This window comes from Physeter macrocephalus, chromosome 17, assembly GCF_002837175.3.
Source record: "Physeter macrocephalus isolate SW-GA chromosome 17, ASM283717v5, whole genome shotgun sequence".
Lineage (NCBI taxonomy): Eukaryota > Metazoa > Chordata > Mammalia > Artiodactyla > Physeteridae > Physeter > Physeter macrocephalus.
Window position 1 is genome coordinate 6,068,530 of NC_041230.1, and position 17,052 is coordinate 6,085,581.

The following is a 17,052-nucleotide window of genomic DNA, read 5'->3' on the forward strand; positions in this document are numbered from 1 at the left end:
GGGAGCCGCTGCTCCTAATCGCTTCCTGAGTCTTTTTTTTTTTTTTTTTTTTAACGCAATTGCAGTTACTCCACGGTAGTGTGAGCAAAGTTGCTCCTGTGCTCCAGGCATAGAAAGCCAAATTCTGACAGCAGGAGTTTGCAGCAAAGGGTTTATTGCGTGGAGACAGGTCTCAGATCCACTCCAACTTGGTCTTTGACTTAGGAGTGTTTTAAAGGAAGAACTGAGAGTCTAGGGTTAATCATCGTTTTGTGACATTACTTAATCGTGGTTTTAGAAGTCATCATGTCTCTGGTTTAGGATTCTCTGGCCAGGTGGTCCATGGTTCCAGAATCTGTTAGCTCGTATTACCGTGAAGAGACAACTTGAATTTGTACTTTAATGATGTTATCAATCACAGCAGTCTTGGTCATCTGACACTGGTTGATTGATGTTCAGTTAGCACAGGATTGAGGTCAGCAGGGACTTCAAGAAAGGGGATAAAGTTTTGGATAACAGAGGTTAATCATAAACTCGGCAGGGGAATCGGTTTTAGGGGGACTCATTCAATAGTAATTTCCTGTTCTGCTTTTTACTTCATGTGACAGGAACATTTGTATGTTGTCATAATCCCCCTAAAACCAGTGTATTAATTTTTTTAATGCTTACATGGGAATCTCACAATTTTCTTGACCTGTGATTTAACACTACCTGTGTCTTCCAGTTTTATTCCATCATTTACCACATTGCTAGGAAGTGAGTGTTGTGGAAATAAAGACCACTCAGAGGAGGACATGCAGAGGCTACGTACTCAGAGCCCACCCTAGCAAGGGGGTCAGCCACCGTCCCTTATGTTTGGTAGAGACTAAGGCAGGCTGGGAGTGGGAGGATTCATAGTGGAAAAAAGGAGAAGGTTCTGATTGGAGATTATTGGCTTGGGGTTAAAAAGAAAACTCTATAAAACAAATCTAACCAAAAATAAATCATAGTCTGTGTTACTTACTTTTTTTTAATTTATTTTTTTAAGCCTCTTAAGTAATTTAGAATTAGCATTTTTTCTTGGAGTTATAGAGAGCTTTCCTTAGCATTTCAGCACCATCCTGGAGTTCTGTTCAGCAAATGCTCTGTGGACTCTATGACAAGACCCAGCGTCCCTGCCTTTCCCAGACATCCTTGTTCTTGGCCCCCGTGGAGGTGGGATCAGGTTCTATTCCCCTCATGGCTGCAGGCATATACAGCATAACAATTCTTGTTATCTCTTGGTCTTTTTTTTCCTTCTACATTGAGATATAATTTATATACCATAAAGTTCACCATTTGAAAGTATACAATTCAGTGGTTTTTACTATGTTTATAAGGCTGTGCAACCATCAGTATGATCTAACTTAAAAACAGTTTCTACATCCCAAAGAAGAAATCCTGTATCCATTAGCCATCACCCCAGAGCCCTTCACTTCCTCCATCTCCTGGAAACCACTCATCTGCTTTCTGTCTCTATATATTTGCCTATTTGGGACATTTCATATAAATGGAACCATACAGTAGGGCCTTTTGTGTCTGGCTTCTTTTACTTAGCATAATGTAGTCAAGGTTCATCCATGCTGTATAGCTAGACCATATTTTGTTTGTCCACTTATCGTTTGATGGACATTTGAGTTGTTTTCCCTTTTTGGCAATTATGAATAATGCTGCTGTGAACATTCTTGTACAAGTTTTTGTGTTGACACATGGTTTCAATTCTCTTCGATTGAAACTCCTGGATCATGATTTAACTCTATGTTTAACTTTTAGAGGAGCTGCCAGATTGTTTTGCAAAGTAGTGTAGCAGTCTGTATTCCTACTAACAGCATACGAGGGTTCCAATTTTTCCACATCCTCACCAACAGTTGTTACCACCCGTCTTTGATAATAACCATCCTAGAGAGTATGAAATGGTATTTCACGGTGGTTTTGACTTGCATTTTCCTGGTGATTAACGATGTTGCTCACCTTTCATGCATTTTTTGGCCATCTGTCTTGCTCTGCTTTTGACTTACAGAGTGTCCTGAGGCTCAGTTGGACCCTCAGTTCCATCCTTTTCCTGCTGGGAATCCCCTGATGAAGATCGAGGTTGTTGAAATCCTCACACTGAACGAGGAGGTGGCTCTTCCCCGGAACGCCCAGATCCGCGCCCTCTATGCTGAAGATGAGGGCCTGAGCCCAGACATCCTCAGGGAGCCCACTCAACATCTGGATAAGCATCTAACTGACCCTGAGACCGCTCGCCAGAGGTTCCGGAGGTTCCGCTTTGAGGAGGTGGCAGGGCCCCGAGAAGCCCTGGCCCGGCTGCGTGAGCTGTGCCGCCAGTGGCTACGGCCCGAGGTTCACTCCAGGGAGCAGATGCTGGAGCTGCTGGTGCTGGAGCAGTTCCTGGGCTCGCTGCCCGGGAAGCTCCGGATGTGGGTGGAGTCGCAGCACCCAGTGGACTGCCAGGAGGCAGTAGCCCTGGTGGAGGATGTAACCTGGATCTCTGAGGAGGAAGGTGAGTGCAGTGGAAGAGTGGGGAGACAGCAGTTCCTGTGAAGGCATCTTGGAGGGTGGGGGCGGAGGAACCCCAGGCTTCCTGGGAGGGGTAGGGAAAGGCTGGTGCCCACTCCATCTACGCCAAGGGCATCTGCTTCCCCCCCTCCCCCAACCCCAGTTCTTGAATCAGAGCTTTAGATACTTGCTTGCTGATGTACCTGTCACTACCCCTGGGCCAAGGTTCTGAGAATGGCCTCCTCTCTGGACCCTTTTGTGGAAATGGAAGGTCTCAGGCCCCACGTCGGAGCTGCTGAAACCCTTGGGTGAGGCCTGGCACTGCGTTCTTTAATGAGTCCTCCACACATTTCTGATGGAAGCCAGCAGATAATGTGCTTCATTTTCATCCCTCTGGGATCCCTGCCATATCAATATCAGTCACACAGGTTTTGTATTTCTGGTACACCTTCTCTCTCTTTATTTATTTATTTTACTATTTTGTTACACTGGGGCTTAGTTGCGGCAGGTTGGCTCCTTAATTGCGGCTCGCGGGCTCCTTAGTTGCGGCTCGCGGGCTCCTTAGTGACAGCATGCAAACTCTTAGCTGTGGCATGCATGTGGGATCTAGTTCCCTGACCAGGGATCCAACCCGGGCCCCCTGCATTGGGAGCGTGGAGTCTTAACCACTGCGCCACCAGGGAAGTCCCCTGGTGTGCCTTCTAACATCATACACTCAGTGGAGGCTGTGGATAAAGTGGTTACCGAGATAGACAGGACTCATGGACTTAGGAGCTCAACAAGCCTCCGAGCTAGCAAGAAAGACGGGAGTCTGACAAATGAACATGTGTTTGACGGTGATGGGGTAGAGAGGGTAACGGTGGTGGTGGGCCAGGGCGATAGCACAGGTTCAGGATGTATTTGGGAGCCAGCCTCCATGAGGCTTGATGTCCATCAGGCTGGGTTCCGTGGAGCATGGACACCACTTTCTGTGTCTGTGACAGGTACCTGGAAGATGTTTCTTGAGTGAATGAATGATTGACTGATTTTGATGCTTGAAGAGGAGGGGGGAATCTGAGGCTGGATGGTGGGATTCAGAAAAGAGGGCTTCCTGGAGAAGCAGGTGCGGGGAAGGAGAGGGGCAGGTGGCAGTGGGAGTGGTCTCTTCCACAGGCACCGAGTCTGGGGTGCTGTTGTCTGCAGGGTGAGGGCCCCACAATTATCCACATTGGAACCCCTTGAACCTCACATGGCAAAAGGCACTTCGCATGTGTGATTAAGTTAAGAATCTTGAGGTGGACGGATTATCCTGGATTATTTGGATGGGCCCAATGTCATGAGGGTCCTTATGAGAGGCAGGCAGGAGGGTCAGAGTCAGGATAGGAGATGTGAAAAATGAGGCAGGGGTGATACAAGGATAGTGTCACAAGCCATGTAGTTTACATAGCCTCTAAAAACTGGAAGGAGCAAGGAGTATGTTCTCCCCGAAGCCTCTGGAAGGAATGCAGCCCTGTGAACACTTTGATTTTAGCCCTGTGAGGCTTGTGTCAGGCTTCTGATCTCCATAATTGTAAGACAGCAAATTTGTGTTATTTTGAGCCACTGGCATGGCAGCTTGTTACAGCAGCACCAAGAAACTAATATAGGTACCAAGGAGGCAGTTGTCGAGCTCATTGAGATGAAAGGCAGTGAGTCTGTTTCACACCTTGGGGGTGAATGAAACCAATTAGCCTTCCAGGGAACCCTGTGAGTCCTGCGTTTGTGGTCAGCATGTCCATTGAACCTCTTGGGCATGGCTGCCACAAGCCTTACACAGAGTGGCCTAAGGGAGAAGGACAATATATTGAAAAAACCCAAGGGTGACCAGCTTCAGGCGTGGCTAGACCCAGCAGCTCCACTCATCTTCAGGACTCGTCCTCTCTGCTATATCATACTTCTGCTGGCCTCGGATGGCTTCACTCAAAGGCACTGTTTCCATGTAGGGACTCCCAGGATGGAATTTCTCTTTCCTAAATGTTCCAACAGATGCCCCTTTGGCTCTTATTGGCTGGCTGGGGGGCCCACGTTCATCCCTGATCCAATCATTTTGGCCAGGAGGAAGCAACGGCCTGGTGGGCCAGCCTGGGTCACATCATGTGTCCCCCTTGATAGTGGGGTGGCATCATCATTATAGAAGCCTAAGGACCATGTGGGGACACATAAGGAAAGTCAGACATCAAAGAGCCATGGTCAAGAGGGGCCATAAAGCCAGGCAGAGCTGTTTTCTGAGGTGGAAGAAACTTGGTAAAATTTGCATCAAGATGGGTTTGGGGGAATGAGTCTGGTCCTGGGGCCAGGGGAAGTACCCCACTCCGTGGGGTAACAGGAAGGAAGGAGGAAGGGGTGGAGGACATGGAGGCCAGAAGTGGGGTCTTTGTCTCTGAGGAGAAGGTGTGAGGCCAGCTGCTGAGGTGAGCGTGGAGGTGAGGCAGCTACTTCAGTGGAGGGACTGGGTCCGGAACAGTCCTTGGAGGGGGAGTGGGTGGGACCCGCAGTGGGGACAGTGGTGCCCTGTGGTCACACACATGGGGATTTGGGCACAGGCTTTGAGAGAAGAATGGGGGGCACCATAAGCTATGGGTCCCGGAGACAGACGTGGGCTGTCCTTGCCCCACCTAACCCTGCGCTGCTGTCTCTTGCCAGCACCGCCCACCCAGGGCCCCACCAGCTCTCTCCAGACCACAGCTCAGCAGGAGGAGGACGTGGCCACCAGGCTGGCCAAGGCACTGCCTGAGGTGAGTGGGGAGTGTCACCCTTTCCTTCCCTGGTCCCAGCATCCCCCGCAGGCCTCCCACAGGCAGGCCTTTCAGAGTTGCTGACCGTGAATGGCAGGCCTGCCCTCCGGCGACTGTGGTGTCATTGGAGACCACGACAGGGCACAGTGACCAGGAGTCAGGAAATCTGGAGGGAAGAGGGGGAGGGGCCAAGCGTTCGCAGCCTCGGGCCCAGGCGTCCAGATCAAGGCTGGATCCCAGTTAGAACAAAAGAGGCTTCATCCTTCAGAAACGCAGAGCTGGGTGTTTATAACTGAAACAAAGCCTGGGATTTGCTTCAAAATAATCAGAGCTGGGGTGTAGACGAAATAGGACTGGACCTGTCTTGCTGACTGTTGAGGCTTAGAGAGCAGCCAGTGATGGTGTCTATGTGACCTTGGTCGGGGCTTACATTTGGCTTGAGCATAGGAGTGAATTTATCAGCTCTCATGTAATGAGTGGTCTGGTACAGGCTTCAGGCGCAGTTGTATTCAGGGGCTCCTGCCTCTTCCTTCTCAAGCAGGCTCTGCCCCTTTTGGGCAAAATGCCTCCCAGATCCAGACAGAGGGCGGTGGGAAGCCTCTTCCTCCCGGAGTGCTGATCAGGTCCTCAGAAAGGACTCATCACGGTGCGGCCCAGGCAGCCACCCCACCCCCAGGCAACCCCTGTCCCCATGGGGAGGGGCTATTCCAGAATGGGATATGCCCAGGGAGGGGCAAGGCTGGCCCGAGGGGTGGTCTCCGGTGGGAAGTCATGGGGAAAGGGTAGAGGCAGTTTGTTTGTGGCACTTTGTAGTTCCTTGTGAAGTAGGGCTCTTCCTCTAGCCTGGGCCCCAGACTCTGGTTTTGTGAGAACGGACCCACTGGACTTTTTACAGGCCCCAGTCAGTGTTTCCAAGCAAACCCCAAAGCTGGGGCATCCCCAGCACGGCGAGCTCTGTCGGAATGTCCCCGCCAGCCTCTCTTCTGTCCCCACCAAGGACTCCCTGACCCTCCCGCTGAAATACAAGGTGTGTGACATTGCAGGAACCGGTGACCTTCCTGGACGTGGCTGTGGACTTCAGCAGGGAGGAGTGGGGGCTGCTGGACCCGACACAGAGGACCGAGTACCACGACGTGATGCTGGAGACCTTTGGACACCTGGTCTCAGTGGGTAAGGCCCCTCCACGCTTCCGGGACTGGGATGCCATGGGGGCTCTGAGTCAGGGCTTACACCCTCTCTGGGCCCTGGACATGCCCTCGAGTCCCCTGCACCGTCCAGGGCCTTTAGCTGACACTGTACGTCTGGAGGGGTGGGGCTCGTATGAACAGAGGCAGCCTCAGGTCCAGTGAAGGACCGATTTGCTGTCCACCCAGAGGGTGAATGAGAACAGGGACTCTGAGAGCTGGGAGGCGCTCGCAGCCCTTGCCCAAGCTCGGTGTGCCGCTCTTTGCTGCTTCGCTGTTTTCCGTCTCCCTCCCCGGGGTGCATGACTGTACTTGGGGGAAAACACAGCTTCTGGATATTTAATTATGGCGTCCTGTCGACCCGTTTTAGCACTTTCTGTTTACAGTATCTGCACCTTTGTGTTTCTTTCAGGGTGGGAGACTACTCTGGAAAGCAAACAGTTAACTCCAAACCCCAACACGCCTGAGGAAGAGCCAGCCTGCCACCTGAAAGTGGAGGAATTCTCGAGGGATGACGCCCAGCCCTCTACCTCAGGAGACACCTTGCAGGCTGGGGCCCCGGAGGTCTTGGACACAGCGTTGAAACCAGTAGCGCTCACTCAGGAAAAAACCCTCCCTCAGAAGCCACCCGGTGAAAGCCCCAAACCCCCGGCAAGCACAGGTCCCGACGCAAGCCACATCTCCCTCCAGAAGACCATTCCTAGAAAACGCTTGCGCAAGCGTGACCCCAGGGTCAAAAAGATGACACACAACCCCTGTGTAAAACTTCATCAGAAGAGCTGCAGCAGGGGAAAGGCCCAGGAGAGCGGGAGCTGTGGGAGAACCTTACCCCGGAGCACTCAGCAGATCACGTTTACACGAATTCACAAAGGGAGCCAGGTGTGCCGATGCAGCGAATGCGGGAAAACCTTCCGGAACCCCAGGTACTTCTCGGTGCATAAAAAGATCCACACGGGAGAGAAGCCCTACGTGTGTCCGGACTGCGGGAAGGCATTCGTGCAGAGCTCCTCCCTCACGCAGCATCAGAGGGTTCACACTGGGGAGAGACCCTTTGAGTGTCACGAGTGTGGAAGGACTTTCAACGACCGCTCGGCCATCTCCCAACACCTGCGGACTCACACCGGGGCCAAGCCCTACCCATGTCAGGACTGCGGCAAAGCCTTCCGCCAGAGCTCCCATCTCATCAGGCATCAGAGGACTCACACCGGCGAGCGCCCCTACACCTGTAACAAGTGCGGAAAGGCCTTCACCCAGAGCTCGCACCTGATAGGGCATCAGAAAACACACAGCGGGGTGAAATGCAAGAAGAAACAGCCTACCTCGTAGCGCTCAAGCCAGGTGAAGAGACATCGCCTTTGCAGCCTGATCCTGCAGTGTCACATGAGTGAGCCTGGTTGGGATTCGGGACCGAATGTGGAAAGCCTTGAGTGATGAAGTTCTCAAGACCAAAGGATGACCAGGGAGAACGCCCTGCATGTAAGTCAGTAAGAAAAGCAGTGGGGAGTATCTCTAATGAATACATCAGTTGGAAAAACATTTAATTTTTCGCTCAGTTGATTTGCCATTTTAATTTGTTTGTTCGTTGGTTATTAAAAGTGATATTAGTGAAACCTGAAAATGCTTATAATCTAAGTTTAAAAAGCCAGGTACCAAAAAGTCTGTGCACTGATATTATATTTGTGGTAAAGTATTTATGCATATGGACAAGGATTGAAAGAGAACATAGATAAATAAACTATATATTTCTGTGGTAGGATCTCTGTGTGTTTTTTCTCACCTATTTGATTAAACGTCTTTTCACTAATGACTTGATTAAAAGAAGCAATGTTAAAACAAAAGGGGCGGGCCCTGGGTAGACCTGGGAAGTTGTGCTGGGGTAGATAAGGGGAGTGGGGGCCGAGGCAGGTGAAGGAAATGCTCTGGGAGCATGAGCAGCAGGTGGCAGGGCAGGTGGTTGCACGAACCTCCTTCAGATGAATGGACATCTGTCAGGATTATATGAGGAGCCTGGATGATGAGCTGGAGGATGATCAACCAAGGGAATGGTAGGTGATTCCACCAGGAGGGCCAGCAGTGCCCTAGTCTCATGGCAGGAGCCTCTGTACTCACCACTCTCACTAAAAGAAACCTGAAGGTAATAAATGCTGAGTTAGGAAAGATTTAAGGCTATGGATAACTTAATATCATAAGTTGACTGCTTCAGAAGGTCAGAGAAGCTCATCTCTGAGGTGAATGGAAGAGTTTCCACTTTCCTTAACGTAGGATGAAATGATGCAGAATTTGAATATACATGCGACTTCCCTGGTGGTCCAGTGGTTAAGACTCCACACTCCCAATGCAGGGGGCCTGGGTTTGATCCCTGGTCAGGGAATGAGATCCCACATGCATGCCGCAACTAAGAGTTCGCATGCCACAACTAAAAGATCCCCCATGCCACAACTAAAGATCCTGCATGCCACAACGAAGATCCTGCGTGCTGCAACTAAGACCTGGCGCAGCCAAATAAAACTGGTGGCTCCTAATCTTTCCCCAACCCCACGTAATTCACACTTGTACCACCCAGCATTTCAGTCATAAATTTGCCATCAGGGCTCAGGATGTGTCTGAATATCCTGGGTGGAGGGTTGTGAGTGGCAGAATGATGGCCCCCAAAGATGTTCACTGTTAATCCCTGGAACCTGTGAATATGGTACCTCACGTGGCCAAAGAGACTTTGCAGATGTGATTACATTAGGATTTTGAAACGGAGATTATCCTGGATCATCCCAGCGGACCCAGTATTATCACAAGGGTTGTTACAGGAGGGAGACAGGAGGATCTGAGTAAGAAAAGAAGATACGGTGACAGAAGCAGAGATTTGAGTGACGAAGGACCATAAACAAAGGAATGTGAGGGGCTTCTAGAAGCTGGAAAAGGCAGGGAAATGGATTCATTCCCTAGCGCCTTCAGAAGAAATGCAGTACTGGCAACACCTTGATTTTAGCCCAGTGATAGACTTCTGATCTCCAGAGGGTAAAATAATAAATCTGAATTGTTCAAGCCACTGGGTTTGTGGTAATTTGCTTCTGCAGTAATAGCAGGGGGTGTACATGATTTGAAAGTTTCCACCAATGGATACTGTACCCAAAGGGATGGTGTATCCCTCCAGAAAGCACTGGATCTGGGAAAGGGAGAGCGGGCAGGCACTGTGCCTAGGGTTGGCAAACGGCAAGGAACTAGGGGCTTGGAATTGTGTGGAATGGTTCTCTGTTCTCACAGAAACATGGAGATTGCGTAGGAAATTCCAATAGTCTGGAAGAGTAGCCTGCTCAGACTTTTTGGTGCGCCTGGGACTTAGACTTTTGTCAGGTGGAAAAGGGTGCACATGTATCCTCTGGGGCAGAGGCAGCTGAACTTGTAGAAATGGATGAGGATAGTAACTGGGAGAATTACAATGAGTCAGCTGAAAGCTGGAGAAAGTGGAGAAGGGTCCCATTCACAAGGTAAGATGTGGCTTTCCGCTGTCTCAGATTCCTAGATCACAGAACATAGAAACAGCCACCATTACGGTTCCTTTGGAGCTGGAATTTAATGAAAGCCAACCAGCGGATTCTTAACCACTGCACCACCAGGGAAGCCCACTGTGGTAAATCTATTAAGTGGAGCTCTCATCTGGTTGCACATTAAAGAACTCATACCTAAGAAAAACTGTATAATGTAATCAATGTGGGAAGTCTTTCACCTGGTGCTCCCAACTTGTTGACATTACGTAATTTGTACTAGAGAAAGACTCCATGAATGTCGTGACTGTGGGAGAGCTTTCAGCAGGAGGTCTTAACTAATTAGGCATCAGAAAACTCACACTGAAGAAAAACTGTTCTGTTGTATTCGATGTGGGAAGTTTTTCAGTCACATCCTTGATTTTAATGTGTATCAAAGAAAGAATAATGGAGGGACTTCCCTGGTGGTGCCGTGGTTAAGAATCCGCCTGCCAATGCAGGGGACATGGGTTCGAACCCTGGTCCGTGAAGATCCCACATGCTGCAGATCAACTAAGCCCGTGCGCCACAACTACCGAGCCTGAGTGCCAGAACTACTGAAGCTTGCGCACCTAGAGCCCGTGCTCTGCAAGAAGAGAAGCCATCTCAATCAGAAGCCCACGCACTGCAATGAAGAGTAGCCCCTGCTCACTGCAACTAGAGAGAGCCTGCGTGCAGCAACAAAGACACAACGCAGCCAAAAGTAAATAAATTTTTAAGAAAAGAATAATGGAGAGAAGCCTTATGAGTGTAGTTAATATAGGAAGTGTTTCCTTCAGAGCTCTGGCTTTACTTCACATCAAAGAACTCACATTGAAAAGAAAGAAGCCTTATGAGTGTAATCAGTGCGGGAAATGCTTCAGTTGGAGTTCTCACTTTGTTACTCTTCAGAGAACTCACACTGGAGAGAAATCTCATGAATGCCGTAAGTGTGAAAAGTCTTTCCACCGGAATTGTCACCATATTGGACATCAAAGAATCCATATTGGAGAGAATCCGTATAAATGTAATCAATGTGGGAAATCTTCAGATGGAGCTTTTATCTTATTGTGAATCAGAAAATTCATAAGGGTGAAAAACCACATGAGGGACTTCCCTGGTGGTGCAGTGGTTAAGAATCCGCCTTCCAATGCAGGGGACACAGGTTGAGTTCCTGGTTAGGGAACTAAGATCCCACATGCTTTGGGGCAGCTAAGCCTGCACACTGCAACTACTGAGCCTGCGCTCTCTAGAGCTAGAGCGCCACAACTAGAGAGAAGCCCGCTCCCGGCAACAAAGATCTGGTGTGCTACAACTAAGACCCAACGCAGCCAAATAAATAAATATTTTAAAAAATTTAAAAATAGGGCCTTCCCTGGTGTCACAGTGGTTAAGAATCTGCCTGCCAGTGCAGGGGACACAGGTTCGAGCCCTGGTCTGGGAAGATCCCACATGCCGCAGAGCAACTAAGCCCGTGCGCCACAACTACTGAGCCTGTGCTCTAGAGCCCACGAGCCGCAACTACTGAGGCCCACGTGCCTAGAGCCTGTGCTCCACAACAAGAGAAGCCACCGCAATGAGAAGCCTGCACACCTCAACGAAGAGTAGCTCCCACTCGCCGCAACTAGAGAAAAAGCCCGTACACAGCAACGAAGACCCAACACAGCCAAAAAGAAATAATAAAATAAATTTTTTAAAAAACAAAAAACTTGAATGTACTGTGAAAAAGCCTTCAGCAGACCATCTGACTTATGGAACACCAAAGAATTCATGGTGAAGGAAACCTTATGAATGTAATCAGTGCAGAAAGGCTTTCAGATGGTGCTCTCCCCTTGCTGGACATCAGAGAACTCATTCTCGAAGAAAACTGTTAAACAACAGTTTTTAGTGTAATGACATATGGTCAATCTCTGCTCTTATGACACAGTCCTACAAAAGCTGATCCACTGGGCAGTGTTCTTAATAGCACTGAGGCCTAAATCTGGGAAGGAAAAAGAACACGAGAATGAATAATATAAGCACTGAGGTGGGGAAATTGTTTCCTCAGATGATTACATTATTTGTTCAGAGATTGAAACAGTTGATGGAAATGTAATATCAATGTTCTTTTTTACTTAGATATTTTACCATTTGGGGACATTTGTGTAGTTTCTAATCTGTTTTATGCAGATTCTGTAAGACATAATTATGATGTGAAGTGAAAAATGCATGATGTGCATGATTGTGCTGTCATATTAAAATATGTTTGTACATGGGCGAGAATAAAAGTGGAATGGATAAATAGTTGATTGGACTTGTTCCATTTAAAAATATTTAAATGTTCCTGTGATAATTACTTAACAACAAATTTTAAAAGTCCAGAACAAAAATAGAACCCTGTGGACTATTTACCTCCTCTGAGGATATCAGGAAGAAGGAGGACAAGGAACTAAGAAGTTAAGTGCTACCTGGCTTCTGGGAAGTATTTCTAGAAAAGTGTGTGATGGCCACACCTCCTATCATTCTTGGGTTCCCCAGAGGGTCACCACTGAGGACCCAGTAGCTTCTCAGGAGGTGACTTGAAATCCATTGGAGAATCTCATCACAGAAGTGAAAGTGCCTGGGCAGCACAGAAGGTATGTATGCTCAAATCATTGTACTCACTAGTGCCATTTACCCAGAACGTCCTAACATCCTTCTGTGTTCAGCCTGGGGAGAGTGACCAGTGATGCAGGAAACCTAGAAATGGGAGTGTTACCACCCAGAGTTCTTGGCTTCCTTAATCAATAGAAACTGATAAGAGGCCAGCTAAGAAATTCAGGTAAGTCTTTTGTAGGACTCATGCTGCAGCACAAGGAAGCGAAAACAAGGATCAGGTGCCCTTTCTCGCTCCATGAGGGGGAGCCAGCTGGTTCCTTACATGGGGTGAGCGTAGGGGTGAGTCCAGCGGTTGGCCCAGAGGGGTGGCTTAGGTGGTCTGCCCACCCGCTTCGTGGTGGTGTGTGCAGGGGTCACGTGCGGTACGCGGCTCTTGCTCCCAACACCCTGCTTTTGCTGGGGTTTTGGTCTTTTTGTATCTTGCCCATAATTTGCCCTAACTGCACATGCATGCAGCTGTGTTCAGTCCCTTATAGTTTCTTTGCATTTTGTTGCTCGAGGAGACATTTGTCCAGGTGCCAGCCCTGCAGCAGAGGATCCTAGGTCCCAGGTTTCAGGTCCCAGCCTGTCTCAGGAGGGAAGAGCTTCAACCATTGCCCATTACCTGAGTCTATCTCACTTGAGTATCTGACATGAAACCAGAGTGAGATTCATTCCATAAGCTGCCTGTAGTTTTCCTGGGGGTCAGCGTTTGCTGCTTTCCCTTAATGAAAGAAATTTTATATTTTAAGGCAGGATGAGAAAAAATTAAACATAAAATTCTGTTTGTTTGCACCTCCTCTCTCCGTCCCTAATGTGCAGTGTGCATTTGCATTACGCATTAACCAGAGCGCCTCAAAGATGGGAATGCCTGCTCAACCTTTCTTCTGACACTAGCAATGAAACTTCTTAAGAGAATGGCTTTCATTCCGGCTTTGTAGGGGGTCTAAAAGATCCTTCCCTACACTAAGCCCATAGGATCTTGTTTTTCACTGAAATCAAGCCCTCAGCAACAAGAAGACCTCGGCCAGGTTCACTCTGCACCACCCTGAGGTGCATCTTAGGTATTAAGTTCGTGTGAGGCTCTTTCAAATTCTGTTTAAATAAAACATGTAGGGGCTTCCCTGGTGGTCCTGTGGTTTAGACTCCGCACTCCCAATGCAAGGGGGCCAGATTCGATCCCTGGTCGGGGAACTAGATCCCGCATGCTGCAACTAAGAGCCGGCGCAGCCAAATAAATAAATAAATAGAACATCTATCAGAAGCCTGTAATTCCACCCCAGGCATGGGGCTTGTGGCAACCACCATCTTCTGGGGCTTTAACAAATGGAACTCTCGGGATCTTGCAGGTGTCAAATGAAAATAGCTCTGACCACAACATCTGCATCTCAAAGGTCAGGCAGAAAAAGGCTTTGCTTTTACAGGGATGCTAGAAGGAACAGGCATTGGGCAGTTGATCAAGCAATTTTTTTAAAATTTTGTTTTAGGGGCCTCCCTGGTGGCGCAGTGGTTGAGAGTCCGCCTGCCGATGCAGGGGACACGGGTTCGTGCCCCGGTCCGGGAGGATCCCACATGCCGCGGAGCGGCTGGGCCCGTGAGCCATGGCCGCTGGGCCTGCGCGTCCGGAGCCTGTGCTCCGCGACGGGAGAGGCCACGGCAGTGAGAGGCCCGCGTACCGCAAAAAAAATAAATAAATAAAAATAAAATAAAATTTTGTTTTGTTTGTCAGCTGATTTTCTGGAGGAGTTGTTAAGGAGGGGCTGATCAACATTCTGACGCTGGCCCAGGCTGATGTCAAAGTTCACGGTCCTGTGGGAAGGACAGAAGATTAACTAAAACTTGGTCAACAAAAGTTCCAACTGACCAATGGGACAAACAGCTCAGTTAATCATGTGTGAGACAAAGAATGGAAAAGTGTCTGGTCCTATCCTAGATAAACAAGGGGGTTATCTGCAAGCCGTATCTAAGTCAAGTGTGGAAGGGTGGTTCTTTGCAGTAAGAAGTTCCAGGAGCACAAGGTAGAGAGGCTTCTTCTACTGCTGCTGTTTCCCTGGAATACAGGGCTGGGTAGCAGGGTCAACGTTCTCAGAAGTATATCATCAGGGCCACACTGGTGATAAGACAATCAATCAGAATTAGAGACTTTACTTAGAGGTTAACGTTTACTCACACAGGGGATAGCAACAGCTCCTATAGTCCAGGTGGCTGACAAGTCTCCTTACCTCTGCAAGGTGATCACCTGATACAGCAGCGTAGCTGCTACAGCTCTAGTGGCAGAGAATATCCCTGCTGTCTTCTCACTGAGAACAGCCAAAGGCAGGAATTCCTTTCCTTTCATGACACCAACTGAAAGAAAAGCTGGTTTGAAAAGCTAAACGCCCACAAAATGGGAAGGAAAGGGATGTGTGAGCAGTGCGTGGGAGTGGCGCCCCCTAGAGTTTTGTGAGGGGCTGCCCACTGGGGCAATGTTTTGTTCCTGGAACTAGGAGCACACCCAAGCCTGAGGGGGCCCAGCTGATTGAAGGCGAGCTAGTCAGCAGTGTTCCATCTGGTCCTGGGTGGGGTGCTGGGCTTCTTCCGCCCGCAATATTCCCTCGTCCATGTGAGGCAGAGTGGTTCCTGCCACTGGCACCAACACTCAACTTTTACACCCCAACTTTGAGGGCTCCCCCAGTAACAATGAGGAAATTGATCTTCCAGAGAAGAGGAGACATGGCCTAGACCAAACCAGGAGTTGAGGGAATCTGGGATTTCCAAGTCAGTCTGGTCTAAAACTGGCAGATATTTGAAAACAGACAAACAAACAAACAAACAAAAAACACAAGCTCTGCAGCAAGACGGCCTCAGTTCAAACCTGGGCTTTGCATCTTACCAGCTGTGCCCTTCGAGTTAGTTACTTAACCTCTCTGTGCCTCAGCTTTCCTATCTGTTCCAGGGGAAGTTCATATAGAGTCTATCTTATAGGGTTGCTAAAAGGAGAACTGAGTCAATACACACGTGTGCTTTACCAGGCTGGTAGTCAGTAAGCCCTTAATCTATTACTATTGTTATTACTATTATTACTAGCTCCTCTTTCAACACTTGACGATTTATAAGCACTAAATAATAATAGAGAAAAACCAGAAACACCCTGAAAAACAAAGGCAATGAGGGAGGACCAGCACTACTAGATAGTAAACTGTATTATGAAGCATCTATAATTTTAAAGTTGTAGTATTGGCACATGATAGACATATTCAACAGAAAAGAAAATCCAGAAATAGACTCAATTATATATGGAAAGTTAGTATATGATAAAAGGAGCACCTCAAACAGTGAGGAAAAAGTAGACAATTTTGCTAAACTACTTAGTCTACCTGTGGCAAAAGATAAAATGAAATTCATTCCTCACACCTTACACTAGGATGAATTCTGAGTGGATCAAAGATTTAAATGTAAAATATGAAGCTATACAAGTACTAGGAGAAACATGGGTGAATGTCCGCAAAACTTGAGAATATTTCCCACCCATGAGTCAAAATCCCGAAGCAATAAAGGAAAATACTGATAAATTTGATGGTATAAAAATAACCATTTGCATTAAAAACAACAACAACAACAACAACACTATTAGCAACATAAAAAGATTACAAACTGTGGAAAATTGCAATTTGCAAGGTTAATATTGCTAATAAGGAACTTCCAACGCTAGAGTAAAAGACCAACCAAAAAAAATGGCTAAAATATGAACAGTTCACAGAACAAGAAATGTAATAGTTCTTAAACATATTAAAAGATGCTCATAACTAGAGAAATTCTCACTCATTAGAGAAACACAAATTAGAACTGCATTGAAATACCATTTTTTACCTATCAGATTGGCAAAGATTCAAAAGTTTGGTGCCATACCCAGCTGATGAGACGGTGGGGAACAGGTCCTACCATACATTGTTAGTGGGATGCAAAAGGTATAACCTCAAAGGACAGGAATTGGGCAAAATTAAAAACACATTTACCTTTGACCCAGTAATCCCACTTTTAGAGATCTAGTCCAAATATACACTGCCAAAAATGCAAAATTACGTAGGCACAGGAGTATCCACTGCAGCACTGTTTGTAAAACACTCAGTACAGCTTACATGTCATCAGTAGGGGGCTGGTGGAAAGAACTGTGGTCCTGCAACACAATGGTGCCCCAGCAGCTGGCAGAGAGTGATCACCCACCAAATCATTAGGTATAAGCAACGAAGTACATCAGAGCACTATGTGTGGCTTGGAATATTTTACCCAAGGAAGAGTGTGGGATACACATGCAGAATGTATTTGCTTAGATACTTTTTTAAATGGAAGGATAATCCAAAATTAATATAAATAATTACCAGTGGGAGAGGGCAGGGATAGAGGGAGGGGCAGCCAAAGAGGCTAGGCTCCTCTAAGTGTAATTTTGCCTTTGTAGTTTTCATTTTGGAACCGTGAGAGTGCTTTGCATAATTAGAAATTACTTAAGTTTTAAGTGATCTCTAAAAA

The 17,052-nt window shown here is 47.8% G+C and overlaps 1 protein-coding gene across 2 annotated transcripts in view; it reads left to right on the forward strand.

The window, feature by feature from the left end:
• Positions 1 to 17,052, forward strand: part of LOC102974505 (neurotrophin receptor-interacting factor homolog) — a 71,046-nt gene that overhangs the window by 14,414 nt on the left and 39,580 nt on the right. Inside the window, exons 5-8 of one of the 2 annotated variants that reach the window (XM_055078834.1) lie at positions 2,018 to 2,500; positions 5,158 to 5,249; positions 6,293 to 6,419; positions 6,846 to 7,598. In XM_055078834.1, coding sequence (XP_054934809.1) covers positions 2,018 to 2,500; positions 5,158 to 5,249; positions 6,293 to 6,419; positions 6,846 to 7,598 — 1,455 coding nt within the window. Of the gene's footprint in view, positions 1 to 2,017; positions 2,501 to 5,157; positions 5,250 to 6,292; positions 6,420 to 6,845; positions 8,176 to 17,052 lie in introns of those variants that run through there. The other variant, XM_028477461.2, reaches the window with a different exon arrangement.